Source organism: Thalassophryne amazonica, chromosome 13 (assembly GCF_902500255.1).
Source record: "Thalassophryne amazonica chromosome 13, fThaAma1.1, whole genome shotgun sequence".
NCBI lineage: Eukaryota > Metazoa > Chordata > Actinopteri > Batrachoidiformes > Batrachoididae > Thalassophryne > Thalassophryne amazonica.
In genome coordinates, this window is record NC_047115.1 from 54,788,963 (window position 1) to 54,802,909 (window position 13,947).

A 13,947-nucleotide genomic window follows, 5' to 3' on the forward strand; every position below is an offset into this window, starting at 1 on the left:
TCAATGCATGTCATTGTGCAACCCAGTCTCACAGCAGGTCGTGGGACTGGGGAACGAAAAGTACATTAATCTATGGTTTTGTGACAGGGTTACAACAATGGGGCACTTTTCGTAAGGGGGCACAAATTCATTTTGTGACGGGGCCACAAAATGTGGGGTGAAAAGGGAGGGGTCTGGGGGAGTCATGGTTAACACTGGGCAGGGTACACACTTACGCTATGGTTATGATTAGAGTTAGGAGGAGGGGAAGATTATAAATAGCAAAATAAAAAAAGGGCCACAAAACACGGGCACTAAACGTGACGGGGGTGTTGGGAAAGTGTAGGAACACGGACCCACAACAGGGGGCGCAAATGAACGGACAATGGAGTAAGTCAAAATAACAACGCTTTACTGTTGTGAATGTGCACAACGAATACAACCAATTACAGAAATGGACAAAAGTCAATACACAAAGGTGTCGTGTGGGCAGGCTCGAAGATAGGAGACGCCTCTCCAAGGTAAGACCGGAACCACACGGCTTCCTCCGCCACAGGACCCCGGGAATACTGGAGCCGCCAAGTCCCGAACTCCCAGGTGGCCACTGCCTCCGCGTGTCGGACCTGGTACTGCTGGCGAGGGAAAAAGAACAGTTAGATGGGGGCGCGTTTGCACCCAGAACTCCGAACGGCAGGAAAGGTACCTCCACCTCTCGTTGGAACAGTAAACCAATAACTAGCTCAGTCAAAACTGTGTACTCAGTAGGCTTTGATATGTTACCTCTCTGGTAGAAACGATATCTCGGCAATGAGGTGGAGATGCCGTCCTGCTGATATACCCCACTGATGATTGCCGTCAGCTGTCTCAGGTGATGGGTGACAGCTGTCACCGAGGCTGCTCCCGTGAGGCGGCGGCGCCCTCTGGTGCCTGGAGCCCGCACTCCAGGCAGGGCGCCCTCTGGTGATGGTGGGCCAGCAGTACCTCCTCTTCAGCGGCCCACACAACAGGACCCCCCCCTCAACGGGCGCCTCCTGGCGCCCGACCGGGCTTGTCCGGGTGGCGACAGTAGAAGTCGGCCAGGAGGGCCGGGTCCAGGATGAAGCTCTTCTTCACCCAGGAGCGTTCTTCGGGACCGTACCCCTCCCAGTCCACCAGATATTGAAAGCCCCGGCCCATCCGTCGGACGTCCAACAACCGGCGCACTGTCCAAGCCGGCTCGCCATCGATGATCCGGGCAGGAGGTGGTGCCGGACCGGGTGTACAGAGGGGCGAGGTGTGATGGGGCTTGATTTTTGACACATGAAATACTGGATGGATCCGCAGTGAGGCTGGAAGCCGAAGCCTCACTGCGGCGGGATTGATGACCTTGAGAATTTTAAACGGACCTATGTACCTGTCTTGGAGTTTTGGGGAGGCCACTTGCAGTGGAATGTCATTGGTGGACAACCACAGGTCCTGCCCGGGGCGATACGTAGGGGCCGGGGTCCGCCGCCGGTCTGCATGGGTCTTCGCCCTCATCCGGGCCTTCAGCAAAGCAGAACGGGCGGCACGCCACACCCGACGGCACTTCCGCAGGTGGGCCTGGACCGAGGGCACACCGACCTCTCCCTCAACCACCGGGAACAACGGGGGCTGATACCCCAAACACACCTCAAAGGGGGAGAGGCCGGTGGCTGATGACACTTGACTGTTGTGGGCATACTCGATCCAGGCCAGATGAGTACTCCAGGCCGCCGGGTGCGCGGCTGTCACACAACGCAGTGTTTGCTCCATTTCCTGATTGGCCCGCTCTGCTTGCCCGTTGGTCTGGGGGTGATACCCGGACGAGAGACTGACCGTGGCCCCCAGTTCCCGGCAAAAGCTCCTCCAGACATGCGAGGAGAACTGGGGACCGCGATCGGAGACGATGTCTGATGGTATCCCATGCAGGCGGACGACGTGGTGGACCAGGAGGTCCGCTGTCTCCTGGGCCGTTGGGAGCTTCGGGAGGGCCACGAAGTGGGCCGCCTTGGAGAATCGGTCCACTATCGTGAGGATCACGGTGTTTCCCTGGGACGGCGGGAGGCCCGTGACAAAATCCAGGCCGATGTGGGACCAGGGGCGATGAGGCACGGGCAGCGGCTGTAGCAGTCCCAGAGCCTTGCGATGGTCGGCCTTGCCCCTGGCACAGGTGGTGCAGGCCTGGATATAATCCCGGACGTCGGCCTCCAGGGACGCCCACCAGAAGCGCTGCCGGACAACTGCCACGGTTCTTCGCACCCCTGGATGACAGGAGAGCTTAGAGCCGTGACAGAAGTCCAGGACTGCAGCCCTTGCCTCTGGTGGGACGTAAAGTCTGTTCTTTGGTCCAGCCCCGGGGTCCGGGCTTCGTGCCAGGGCCTCCCGGACGGTTCTCTCTACGTCCCAGGTGAGGGTGGCCATGATAGTGGACTCCGGGATGATGGGTTCCGGTGGATCCGACAACTCCGCCTTGACCTCGTCTTCGTGTACCCGGGACAAGGCATCCGACTTCTGGTTCTTGGTCCCGGGCCGGTAGGTGATGCGGAAGTCAAAACGGCCGAAGAACAGTGACCAGCGGGCTTGCCTGGGATTCAGCCGCTTGGCGGTCCTGATATATTCCAGGTTCCGGTGGTCAGTGAAAACCGTGAATGGCACGGACGTTCCCTCCAACAGGTGTCTCCACTCTTCAAGAGCCTCTTTCACCGCAAGGAGTTCTCGGTTGCCGACGTCATAGTTCCGTTCAGCCGGGGTCAACCTGCGGGAAAAATAGGCACACGGATGAAGGACCTTATCGGTCTTCCCACTCTGGGACAGCACAGCTCCTATCCCTGAGTCCGAGGCGTCCACCTCAACCACTAACTGGCGACTAGGATCGGGCTGCACCAGAACAGGTGCAGACGAGAAGCGCCGTTTCAACTCCTTGAACGCGGCATCGCAACGATCCGACCAGGTGAAGGGGACTTTTGGTGAGGTCAGGGCTGTCAGGGGGCTAACAACCTGGCTGTAGCCCTTAATGAACCTCCTGTAGAAATTTGCAAAGCCGAGGAACTGTTGCAGCTTCCTACGGCTTGTGGGTTGGGGCCAGTCTCTCACCGCTGCAACCTTGGCCGGATCAGGAGCGACGGAGTTGGGGGAGATGATGAACCCCAGGAAGGACAAAGAGGTGCGGTGAAACCCACACTTCTCGCCCTTAACAAACAGCCGGTTCTCCAATAACCGCTGCAGGACCTGACGTACATGTCGGACATGAGTCTCAGGATCCGGAGAAAAGATGAGTATGTCGTCTAGATATACGAAGACGAATCGGTGCAGGAAGTCCCGCAAGACATCATTAACCAATGCTTGGAACGTCGCGGGAGCATTTGTAAGACCGAACGGCATGACCAGGTACTCAAAATGACCCAACGGGGTGTTAAATGCTGTCTTCCACTCGTCTCCCTTCCGGATCCGAACCAGGTGATATGCATTCCTAAGATCAAGCTTGGTGAATATCTTGGCTCCATGCAGGGGCGTGAACACCGAATCCAACAAAGGTAAGGGGTATCGGTTACGAACCGTGACTTCGTTCAGCCCCCTGTAATCAATGCATGGACGTAATCCGCCATCCTTTTTCCCCACAAAAAAGAAACCCGCACCCATCGGGGAGGTGGAATTCCGGATCAACCCGGCAGCCAAAGAGTCCCGGATGTAGGTCTCCATTGATTCGCGTTCAGGTCGTGAGAGGTTGTACAGCCTGCTGGACGGGAACTCAACGCCTGGAACCAAATCAATGGCACAATCATACGGGCGGTGCGGGGGAAGGGTGAGTGCCAGATCCTTGCTGAACACCTCCGCAAGGTCATGGTACTGCACCGGCACCGTCCCTAGATTGGGCGGGGCTCTGACCTCCTCCCTGGCCTGGGAACCGGGAGGAACCGAGGAACCTAAACATACCCGATGGCAGGTCTCGCTCCACTGGACCACTACCCCGGACGGCCAATCGATCCGGGGATTGTGTTTCAACATCCAGGGAAAACCTAAAATCACACGGGAGGTGGCCGGAGTCACAAAAAACTCGATCTCCTCCCGGTGATTCCCCGACACCACCAGAGTTACTGGTGGTGTCTTGTGAGTGATTGGAGGGAGTAGGGAGCCATCTAGTGCCCGTACCTGCACAGGCGAGGTAAGTGCCACCAGAGGGAACCCTATCTCCCTGGCCCATTTGCTATCAAGCAAATTCCCTTCTGAGCCCGTGTCCACCAGTGCTGGGGCCTTCAGGGTTAAATCCTCATAAAGGATTGTAACTGGGAGTCGTGTGGCGATGTGGGTGTGTCCAAATGTGCTTTAGCATATCTCAAATGACTCTGTTTGTGGCGTGTACACAGAAAAGGCTTCCTCTGCATTACAGCATCATACAGCATCTCTTTCTGCAAAGTGCACTGTATAGTTGAATGATGCACAGAGACACTATCTGCAGCAAGATCATGTAGTAGGTCTTTGGAGCAAGTCTGTGGGTTGACTATGTCTGTTCTCACCATCCTTTGCTTCAGCTTATCTGAGATTTTTCTTGGCCTGCCACTTCGGACCTTAACTAGTACTGTGCCTGTGGTCTTCCATTTCCTCACTATGTTCCTCAGAGTGGAGCCTGACAGTTGAAATCTTTGAGATAGCTTTTTGTATCCTTCCCCTGAACCATGATGTTGAACAGTCTTGTTTTCAGGTCATTTGAGAGTTGTTTAGAGGGTCCCATGTTGCCACTCATTAGAAGAGATGCAGAGGGGAAACATTTGCAAATGGCCACCTTAAATACCCTTTCTCATGATTGGATTCACCTGTGTAAGGAGGTCAATGAACTTACCAAACCAATTTTGTGTTCCAATAATTAGTGCTAAATGTATTCAAATCAATAAAATGACAAGGGTGCCCAAATTTATGCACCTGCCTAATTTTGTTTAAATAATTATTGCACACTTTCTGTAAATACTAGAAACTTTATTTCACTTCTCAAATATTAGTGTGTCCGTCTGCTATATGATATACATATTTAACTGAAATTTCTGGTCCAGACAACCAATGATTTATAAAGGAAAATCATGAAAATTATCAGGGGTGCCCAAACTTTTGCATACAACTTTAAGCTTGTTGTGACATGTTATTATTTTGTGCACACAATTACCTTGTGAGAACACATTATTCTGTTGTTTGCACAAAGATGATTTTATGCTGTGCATGCAAACTAATCTTGTGGGGACAGGGTAGTGCAATATATTATATGTTGCAATGTACATGTTATCTTGTGTACAAAAACAAAACATTGTGCAAAATAAGCAGGTATCTTGTGGAAAAATGATCTTGTGCACACATAAATACTAACTTCGGACAGCAACCTAATATGTGTACAGTTGGTTATCTTGTGGAAACACATTTTTACAGTATGTTGTGCATATGAAGTAATTGTCTTTTTGGAATAATGTGTTCTCATAAGGTAAATATTTGCTCTGTTGTGTGTTCAGCTTCAGGATGAACCCAATAGATGCCGGCAGTAACCACACAAGAAGTAAAGGGAAAACAAAGGTGGTTTATTTACCTAAACAAAAGTCCAGTCCAACAAACAGAAGGAGTCCAGAAAGCACAACAGGTATTAGTGTAGAACTCAAAACAAGATGCAGGCAGTGGAAGGCAGCAACAACCGAGGATCAGACAAAAAAAAAAAATCAGCACAAAATCTTTACAAATAGCTACTAACGGGGGGGGGGTCAAAGAATAATCTGGTAAACACAAAAGGAAACAGTGCAGTCCTAAATAGTGACACAAACGAAGACGAGCAACAGCTGATATGATTGAAAATGTGCAGCAGCTGTGGGGGAGACCAGGTGACAAAGACACACCTACAAATACACGCAGAAACTGACAAAGACAAACGTGTCACAAGCCTCAAAGAACCCTGGGGGTGATGAGAAAACAACACATACTAAAATACCAAAAACATACCAAAAATACCAAATACCAAAACACAAGGTAAAAAAAAACAACAAAAAAAACTCCACAAACCAAAGAACAAAAGACTCACAACTAAGGTGGAACTCAAAAAAGGCTAAAGTGTGCAAACACAGAAAAACCACATGACAAACAGATGACAGACTGGCGACAGACCACAAAGACAACTAACAAGGACAAAAGACACAGACAGGGGAAAACCACGACGTGCTCAAGATAACATGTTTCCACAAGCTTACATCTTGTGCTCACAAGATAAAAATTTTCACACAATAATTCTTGTTTGCATATATTAAACTATACTGACAAGATACACAGTAAAATCACCAGTGTTAAATTAACACTGACAGTGAACATATGGTTCCGCTCTGACTAGAGTAGGACCATATATACACTGGCAGTGTTAATTCAACACTGTCAGTGTTAGTTTTACACTGGTGATTTTACTGTGTAGTTACTTTGTGGGTACAAGATAAAAGCTTTTCACACAGTAATTCACATGTGTGTGCATAAGATATTAAATTAGACTGACAACATTGTGGGCACAAATAAAATCTTCCTGACACATTATAATTTTGTATGCAGAAGATTAAACTCTATTTCTATCAGATTATATCTTGAGTGCACAAGATAATTTTTTAAAAAATGCATGTTTTGGGCCCTCAGGGTGCCATAAAATCCTGACCAACTCCAAAAATGAACAGGTTCTTCCACTTGAAAAGACTGACTATTCAAATTTTATAGAACTTGAATAATCAACTTTTCAGTAATTCATTAAGTAAAACAGATGCATGCGACATTATTCCTGTGGTGGAGGCAATACTTTTCTGTTGTAATATCTTGTCACATCCTGACACACCTTTGAGCAACCGATCAAACACGGGTTATAATGTGTTGATAGAAGGAGGACGTGACTTCTTCTTGATAAAATATTTAAAGAGTAAATACAACACAAGAAAAAAAAAAACAGAGTGAAGAATTCAGGAAAGCTTTGTTCATGCCAAAGAATGAGTTAAGGCACCGTCTGATGAATAAATTGGACTTGACGCTTCCTAGAGAGAGCTGCAAAATGCAACCTTTAAAAATGCAGATTCAGAGGTCAGCGGTGAGTTCAGTGACAAGCCGAAAACAGAAACACTGTTACTATTAACAGTCTGTTCATCACGGCCTCACTCTTAAGCAGGGTTTATAAAAAAAAAAAACCTCAGTTACAAAGCAGCTTAGTGTACCAATTTCATCAGCTTTCTACTTATTTATAATTCCTGCAACTAAGAGGAAAAAATAAATAACTTCATGATCTAACAGACAGCTCATCCTCTCTGTTATCAAATGTTATCAAAATGACTGCTGTGCAATCTGCGCGAGTCTGCAGCACGCTGTTTCATAAGAACACCAACATGCACAGGGGCCGCATCAAATGTGAGATTAATGTGCACATAGAGGGGGTGGCGTGGGGCTGGGGCCGGGGGTTCCGAAGCACTGACTTTTTGAGAATTGTCTATTCCAGACAGATTTAACAGTATGATACTGTCCCCTGACGTGTTCAAATAAAAGCTGTCTTAAAAGTCATTATCGGCATTAACAATAATCCTTATATTTACTTTGTTAAATTACGTATGGCCTCTAAAAATGAAGGGACTGTGGATAAAAACAGGTGTTATTTCTACATGATAATGCAATACTTGTGTTAAATAAAGCTGAAAGTGTACAATACAAGTCCATTCTGATTGTTTTATTTAATTTCAATTTCACTTCATTGTGTGTGCATAAACATGGTAAGTGGTTTGACTTTTCTGACCGCAACTGGGAAAGGAAACAGGTGAAATATTGAATACGTTAATGTTCCACTTCAACCTAAACTTGTGTAAACAGGTTTAATATTGAATACGTTAATATTCCACTTCAACCTAAACTTGTGTAAACAGGTGAAATATTGAATACGTTAATGTTCCACTTCAACCTAAACTTGTGTAAACAGGTGAATATTGAATACGTTAATATTCCACTTCAACCTAAACTTGTGTAAACAGGTGAAATATTGAATACGTTAATGTTCCACTTCAACCTAAACTTGTGTAAACAGGTTTAATATTGAATACGTTAATATTCCACTTCAACCTAAACTTGTGTAAACAGGTGAAATATTGAATACGTTAATGTTCCACTTCAACCTAAACTTGTGTAAACAGGTGAAATATTGAATACGTTAATGTTCCACTTCAACCTAAACTTGTGTAAACAGGTGAAATATTGAATACGTTAACGTTCCACTTCAACCTAAACTTGTGTAAACAGGTGAATATTGAATACGTTAATATTCCACTTCAACCTAAACTTGTGTAAACAGGTGAAATATTGAATACGTTAATGTTCCACTTCAACCTAAACTTGTGTAAACAGGTTTAATATTGAATACGTTAATATTCCACTTCAACCTAAACTTGTGTAAACAGGTGAAATATTGAATACGTTAATGTTCCACTTCAACCTAAACTTGTGTAAACAGGTTTAATATTGAATACGTTAATGTTCCACTTCAACCTAAACTTGTGTAAACAGGTGAAATATTGAATACGTTAATGTTCCACTTCAACCTAAACTTGTGTAAACAGGTGAAATATTGAATACATTAATGTTCCACTTCAACCTAAACTTGTGTACAAAATAATAATAATAATCCTCCTCATCATCACCATCATCATTATATTATTAATAAAAAAAAATCACCAAGTATTGATTATCAGCTCCCCCATGATAACCAAATATTTGACAGTGGAACATACTGATACATATGATAACATTTTCTTGATAAGTGGATCTGCTTATATTACCATGTGGTCACTATGGTAACAAACAGAAGTGCAATACTATAATCCATGTGGTTGCCAAATCAACACTGAGATCAGAAAGTTGCAACAGTTCTGCTAATATCAACATTCTCTTCAAATCATATGATGTTTACAGGATGGCTGACTATCGTGCATTGTATGTGTCAAGCATGTCCCTGGAATATAAGTGGAAGTCAGAGATGTGAACAACAACAACATCCTGGGACTTCATGGCTTTGGAAATAAATTGTTTCCTCCCAAGGGGGAAATATGGATCTGTAGCATCTGTTGCTCTAGCGTTTTCCAGCGTGACTTGAAGCTGACACTGATGGGTGGTCAGCACATTCTTAGGACATGGTCTAAACTCCACAGCACAAGAGTATTTGTGGCGTGCCCACTTCCACATTATTGTTATTTACACTGCAAATGTTTTAGCCAGAGAGTATTGCAAAGGGGTTGTATTTTGTCATCTAATTAGTCATGGGCATGTTTAGGACATAACCTGAAATACCGCTATTCTCACAAAAATAGAAACACACTAAAACCCAATGCACAAAAATTCTTACATATTCGTATGTACTTTTCAGCGGAATTAATACTTATCACCTCCAAAATTTAATGGAGTCTTCCATGGCCTAATATGTATCTGTGTTGAAAATTTCATCAAAATTCGTGCAGTAGTTTTGACGTAATCCTGCTAAGTGTAATCCTTAAAGCCTATATAAAGTGAAACTTGATCCAGAATCCGGATCTGGATCACCTCCAAAATTTAATTAGTTCTTCCATGGCCTATTATCTATCTGTGGTGAAAATTTCATCAAACTCTGTACAGTAGTTTTGACGTAATCCTGCTATGGATAGACAGACAAATAAATAAATAAATGCCTATTATTTTATTATGTCCTTGGCAGATGTAATGAAGAACTGAATGAGCTCAAGAATGAACAAAGACTTAATGTTATTACCTCAGTAAACTTTTCACAGCTTTAGATTTATATGGCCATGGATATGCAAAACAGACATGCATCAATGGGATGAAACCATCTGAAACTGTACAATTTAAAATTGGTAGTGATGCATTGATTAAACATTTATAAAAGAATCCATTAGATGTGCAGCAACAATGTGGCTGTCATTAGTAAAAACATTAAATGTGCACAGTGGTCAAGTTTGAAATTCAGCTGTACATCAGGTTTATATCAGCATGGGTGGTTTAAAAACATGCTTCTTTCAAACAAAATTGTAATTTTCTAACTATAAAAGTTCGACATGCATGTCTTAACATGAACCACTCATTCAACGGGAACTATTAAAAGTCTATCAAAACCAAAAAGTGCAGGTAAACCTGTCCTGCACCCTTGAGCAAGCTGCAAAACCATAAGTACAACAACACACTGAGTCATGACTGCAGTTGAGGAAGTACGTACGCGTCTGCGTGTCGGGGTGACCTGCACAGACTGGTAAAATTCTGGCAGGATTCGCTTCTTGACTTTTCGTTTTCTCAGAGTCGATGAGGAATCTGGATCACTCAAAGGAAGGCTGGCCGCACTGGGTTTTCCGTCTGACACTCGAGCGTTCACGCTCCTCCTTGTGTGATGTGGACTGTGTCTGAAGCCCTGCGTAATGTGAAAAAAAGGGTGCATGAAGATTTTATTGCGCAACAGAATTCGAAAGACAAGTTAAGAAGCCTCACAACAAATAATTGGGTATTAGGTTATTTGGATTTTTGAACCCGGGGAGCGGATTTCAGAATGTAAGAGACTAAATAGTTTCAGAGTTTTTGAAAATGGTATCGTGACTACAACAATATAACCTGTATGTGTGAATGTTTCAGCTGTTATTTCCTTTATCAGAGTCTCACTGTGCACTTTTCTTTAAGAGTTGTTTATCTTTGCACTGAATCATTTTGAAGGCAGTGAAGAGAATGAGGAAACATTCTAGGAATGACTCATTCTTAGACTCTCCCATAATTGTATTCACCCTGTTTTTTTTTTCTTTTTCTTTTCTTTTATTACTTGTACATAAACAGTACAATGTGCAAAAGTTTCATAAACTTGTTAAACAAATGCTGTAAAATGATAATGGAGGAGGACGAGCATGATAGGGAAGGACCTGGAGGTCACTGCCAAATCGTATTATAGAGTAGATGAACGGGTATTATTTGGACACTCTGGTGTTATTTGGACACTCACTGGCATTTGAATTAGTGCCTGATGAACTCATGTGAAATGGTAAAAGTTGAGAGATCAAAACATATCCTAAATATCTTGGAGCAGTGGTGACTTGGTGTTGAGTTATAGCATGGCAAAAGCATATTTTTACACACTGATGTGACTCTGATCCATAGAAAGTCGGTCAAGTTGAGCACTCTCTGAACTTACGGTCTTACAGATGGTTGTCAAGATTAACTGACTATCCCAAATCGTCCTATTTTTTTCCCAATGACCTGTTTCTCACCCAAAAAAGAAGATTAAGTACAGCGTCCTCTGAATTTACATAAGAACATCATGGGATGAACTTGTATCGCAAATATGTCAGGAATGCAACACTTTGGTTTTGAGTAATTGTGCAATAAAGGTCATGAACACATGTAAACATGAATGAAACATTTTGCAAATTAACTTGGATTTTGTTCAGAATACGTAGGTCAAAGGCAACACGATCTGAAGTCATGTGAGAAGGACGTGAGATGAAGTTATATTCCAAATGTCTTTGATTTGTGACAGTCTGATGTAAAGTAATAATATGGTGAAAGTCACAGAAACACATGGGTCTTTGACAAATAGATTCCAACAACTGCACTTCAAAATACTATTTTTATGTACTGAGCTGGTTCTCACACAAAAAATGTAGGCACACTCACCGGCCACCTTATTAGGTACACGTTGCTCATACCAGATTGGACCCCCTTTTGCCTTCAGAATTACCTTAATTCTTTGTGACATAGATTCAACAAGGTGTTGGAAACATTTTTCTGAGACGTTAGTCCATATTGACATGATGGCATCATGCAGTCACCCATTGAACAAGTCTGCCCATTTTCCTCTGACATCAACAAGGCATTTTCATCCACATAACTGCTGCTCTTCTCTTTTTTGGAACATTCTCTCTAAACCCTAGAGATGGTTGTACGTGACTCTCCCAGTACATCAGCAGTTTGTGAATTACTCATACCACCCTGTCTGGCACATGTTCAAATCACTTAAATCCCCTTTCTTCCCCATTCTAATGCTCAGTTTGAACTTCAGCAAGTCATCTTCACCACGGCTAGATGCCGAAATGCACTGAGTTTCTGCCATGTGATTGGCTGATTAGCTATTTGCGATAACAAGCAATTGAACAGGTACCTAATAAAGTGGCCGGTGAGTGTATATTCAAAATATCTTGGGATTTATAATGAGTTATTGTCAAATAATCACACTGCAAAAGCTGCAGATGCACATGAGCATGCATGCATACACACGGACAGGCTGTTTTCAGGTGTTGACCCAGATTTGACCCAGAAAATTTGTTAAAATCCCTAAACCTACTTGAGAATGTTGTGAGATGAATTTACTGTGTATCCCAAACATATTGGGTGTGCCATGATTAGGTGTTGAGTCTTCATGCACCAAAAACACATATGAGGGTGATTCTTAGACTACGGGCACTTATTATGTCCTTTGATCATATTGTATGAAAAACAGAAAAAAGGGGAAATTTCACACTTTTATAGTTATCTTTACAATGAAAGTGTGTTAAGAAATTTGTTCTAGTAGTCTATGATGACTTTTTCACCTTTTTTCAGCATCATTATATGCAAATATTGCCGTTTTGTGCTTGTCCCATACCCAGACTTTTGATCTTCAATGATAAAAATGAATGGTAAAGAAACATTTTTTCTAATGTTTTAAAATATCTCTGAATAAAATATCAGTAAAATAATCAAAACATAACTGGGGTATTCAATGTCATACAACTGTTGTGATTTTTTTTTTAAACAAAATGTAGTTGTCCCACACTATTGCCGTAATTTCCACCACAACACTGTAATGTCCCTTTAAACAGTTTGTATGAAAGATTGTTTGGGTAGTTTCTATGGAAATAAACAGTGACATCAGAGCACATGTATATAGCGCCAAATCACAACAAACAGTTGCCCCAAGGCGCTTTATATTGTAAGGCAATGGTGTGGTGGAAATTACATTTACAAGGCCAATAGTGCCCGTAGTTAAAGAATCACCCATGAATGAATGGCCACCTTCACTCACTGACGCACAATCAACCCAAAAATTGTAGGTCAATATCAGTGCCCTTGAAAGTCATGAAGACTATAAAATTAATTTATATTCCAAATATCATGAGTCACAGCAGCAGCAGCAATAAATAAATAAATAACTAAATGCATTTTTTTTTTTAAATCCATGAATATATAAAAAAAAAAACAGTGAACAACATACAGCTTTATCAATTTCACCTTGCTGGATCATAGTGATTCCTCACATCAATTTAAAGGCAACAGTTTATTTTTCACTTGCTGATTGTGCTTACAACTACATATGCTACAAAAGCGAGGCTGTGAAGGTCTACCACTGAGGTTGATCATGCTGCTTTAAAGGCAAAAGTGTGGTCACGCAAAACATGGATTTGATCTAGTTTTCATTTTATTTTGCATTGTATGTCATTCATAACCAGTGACCTAAAGCAATGAGTGGATGTCTCTGGCACCAGGTCTCTTCACAGGATCCTTGGGTACTGCCGGAATGACCTTCTATGAAATGAGCAGTTGCATAGGGAGTATAAGAATGAGGAGTGTCACATTGTGACATTTTGGCCATGTGGCACGTTTCTCCAGGATGATCCATCACATAGGTGACGGAGTGGTGAGGACCCCAGTGGCTGGAGAAGGCCAAGAAGATGCTCACGTTTCATCTGACTACAAGCAGATAGATGGTCACTTTCAAGATGTGGGGCTGGTCCAGTTGTCTACCTAGACGGGTGCCAAGGTGTCATTGATGCATCTTCAGGACTTGACTTGATTGTGACATTCATTTATAAATTTTTCCATTAATGTTTATGTCAGATACTAAAGAGGAACGTGTCCTCCATTGATGGACTACTGTCCTCCAGCTTGCTGCTGCATGTGATATTGCTCATCTGAGATCTACCCACCATCTTGTGTGTA

The 13,947-nt window shown here is 43.4% G+C and overlaps 1 protein-coding gene across 1 annotated transcript in view; it reads right to left on the minus strand.

Annotated features, from left to right (window-relative positions):
- Positions 1 to 13,947, minus strand: part of dst (dystonin) — a 318,051-nt gene that overhangs the window by 299,374 nt on the left and 4,730 nt on the right. The window contains exon 3 of the mRNA XM_034185302.1: positions 10,213 to 10,399. Coding sequence (XP_034041193.1) covers positions 10,213 to 10,399 — 187 coding nt within the window. The remainder of the gene's footprint in view (positions 1 to 10,212; positions 10,400 to 13,947) is intronic.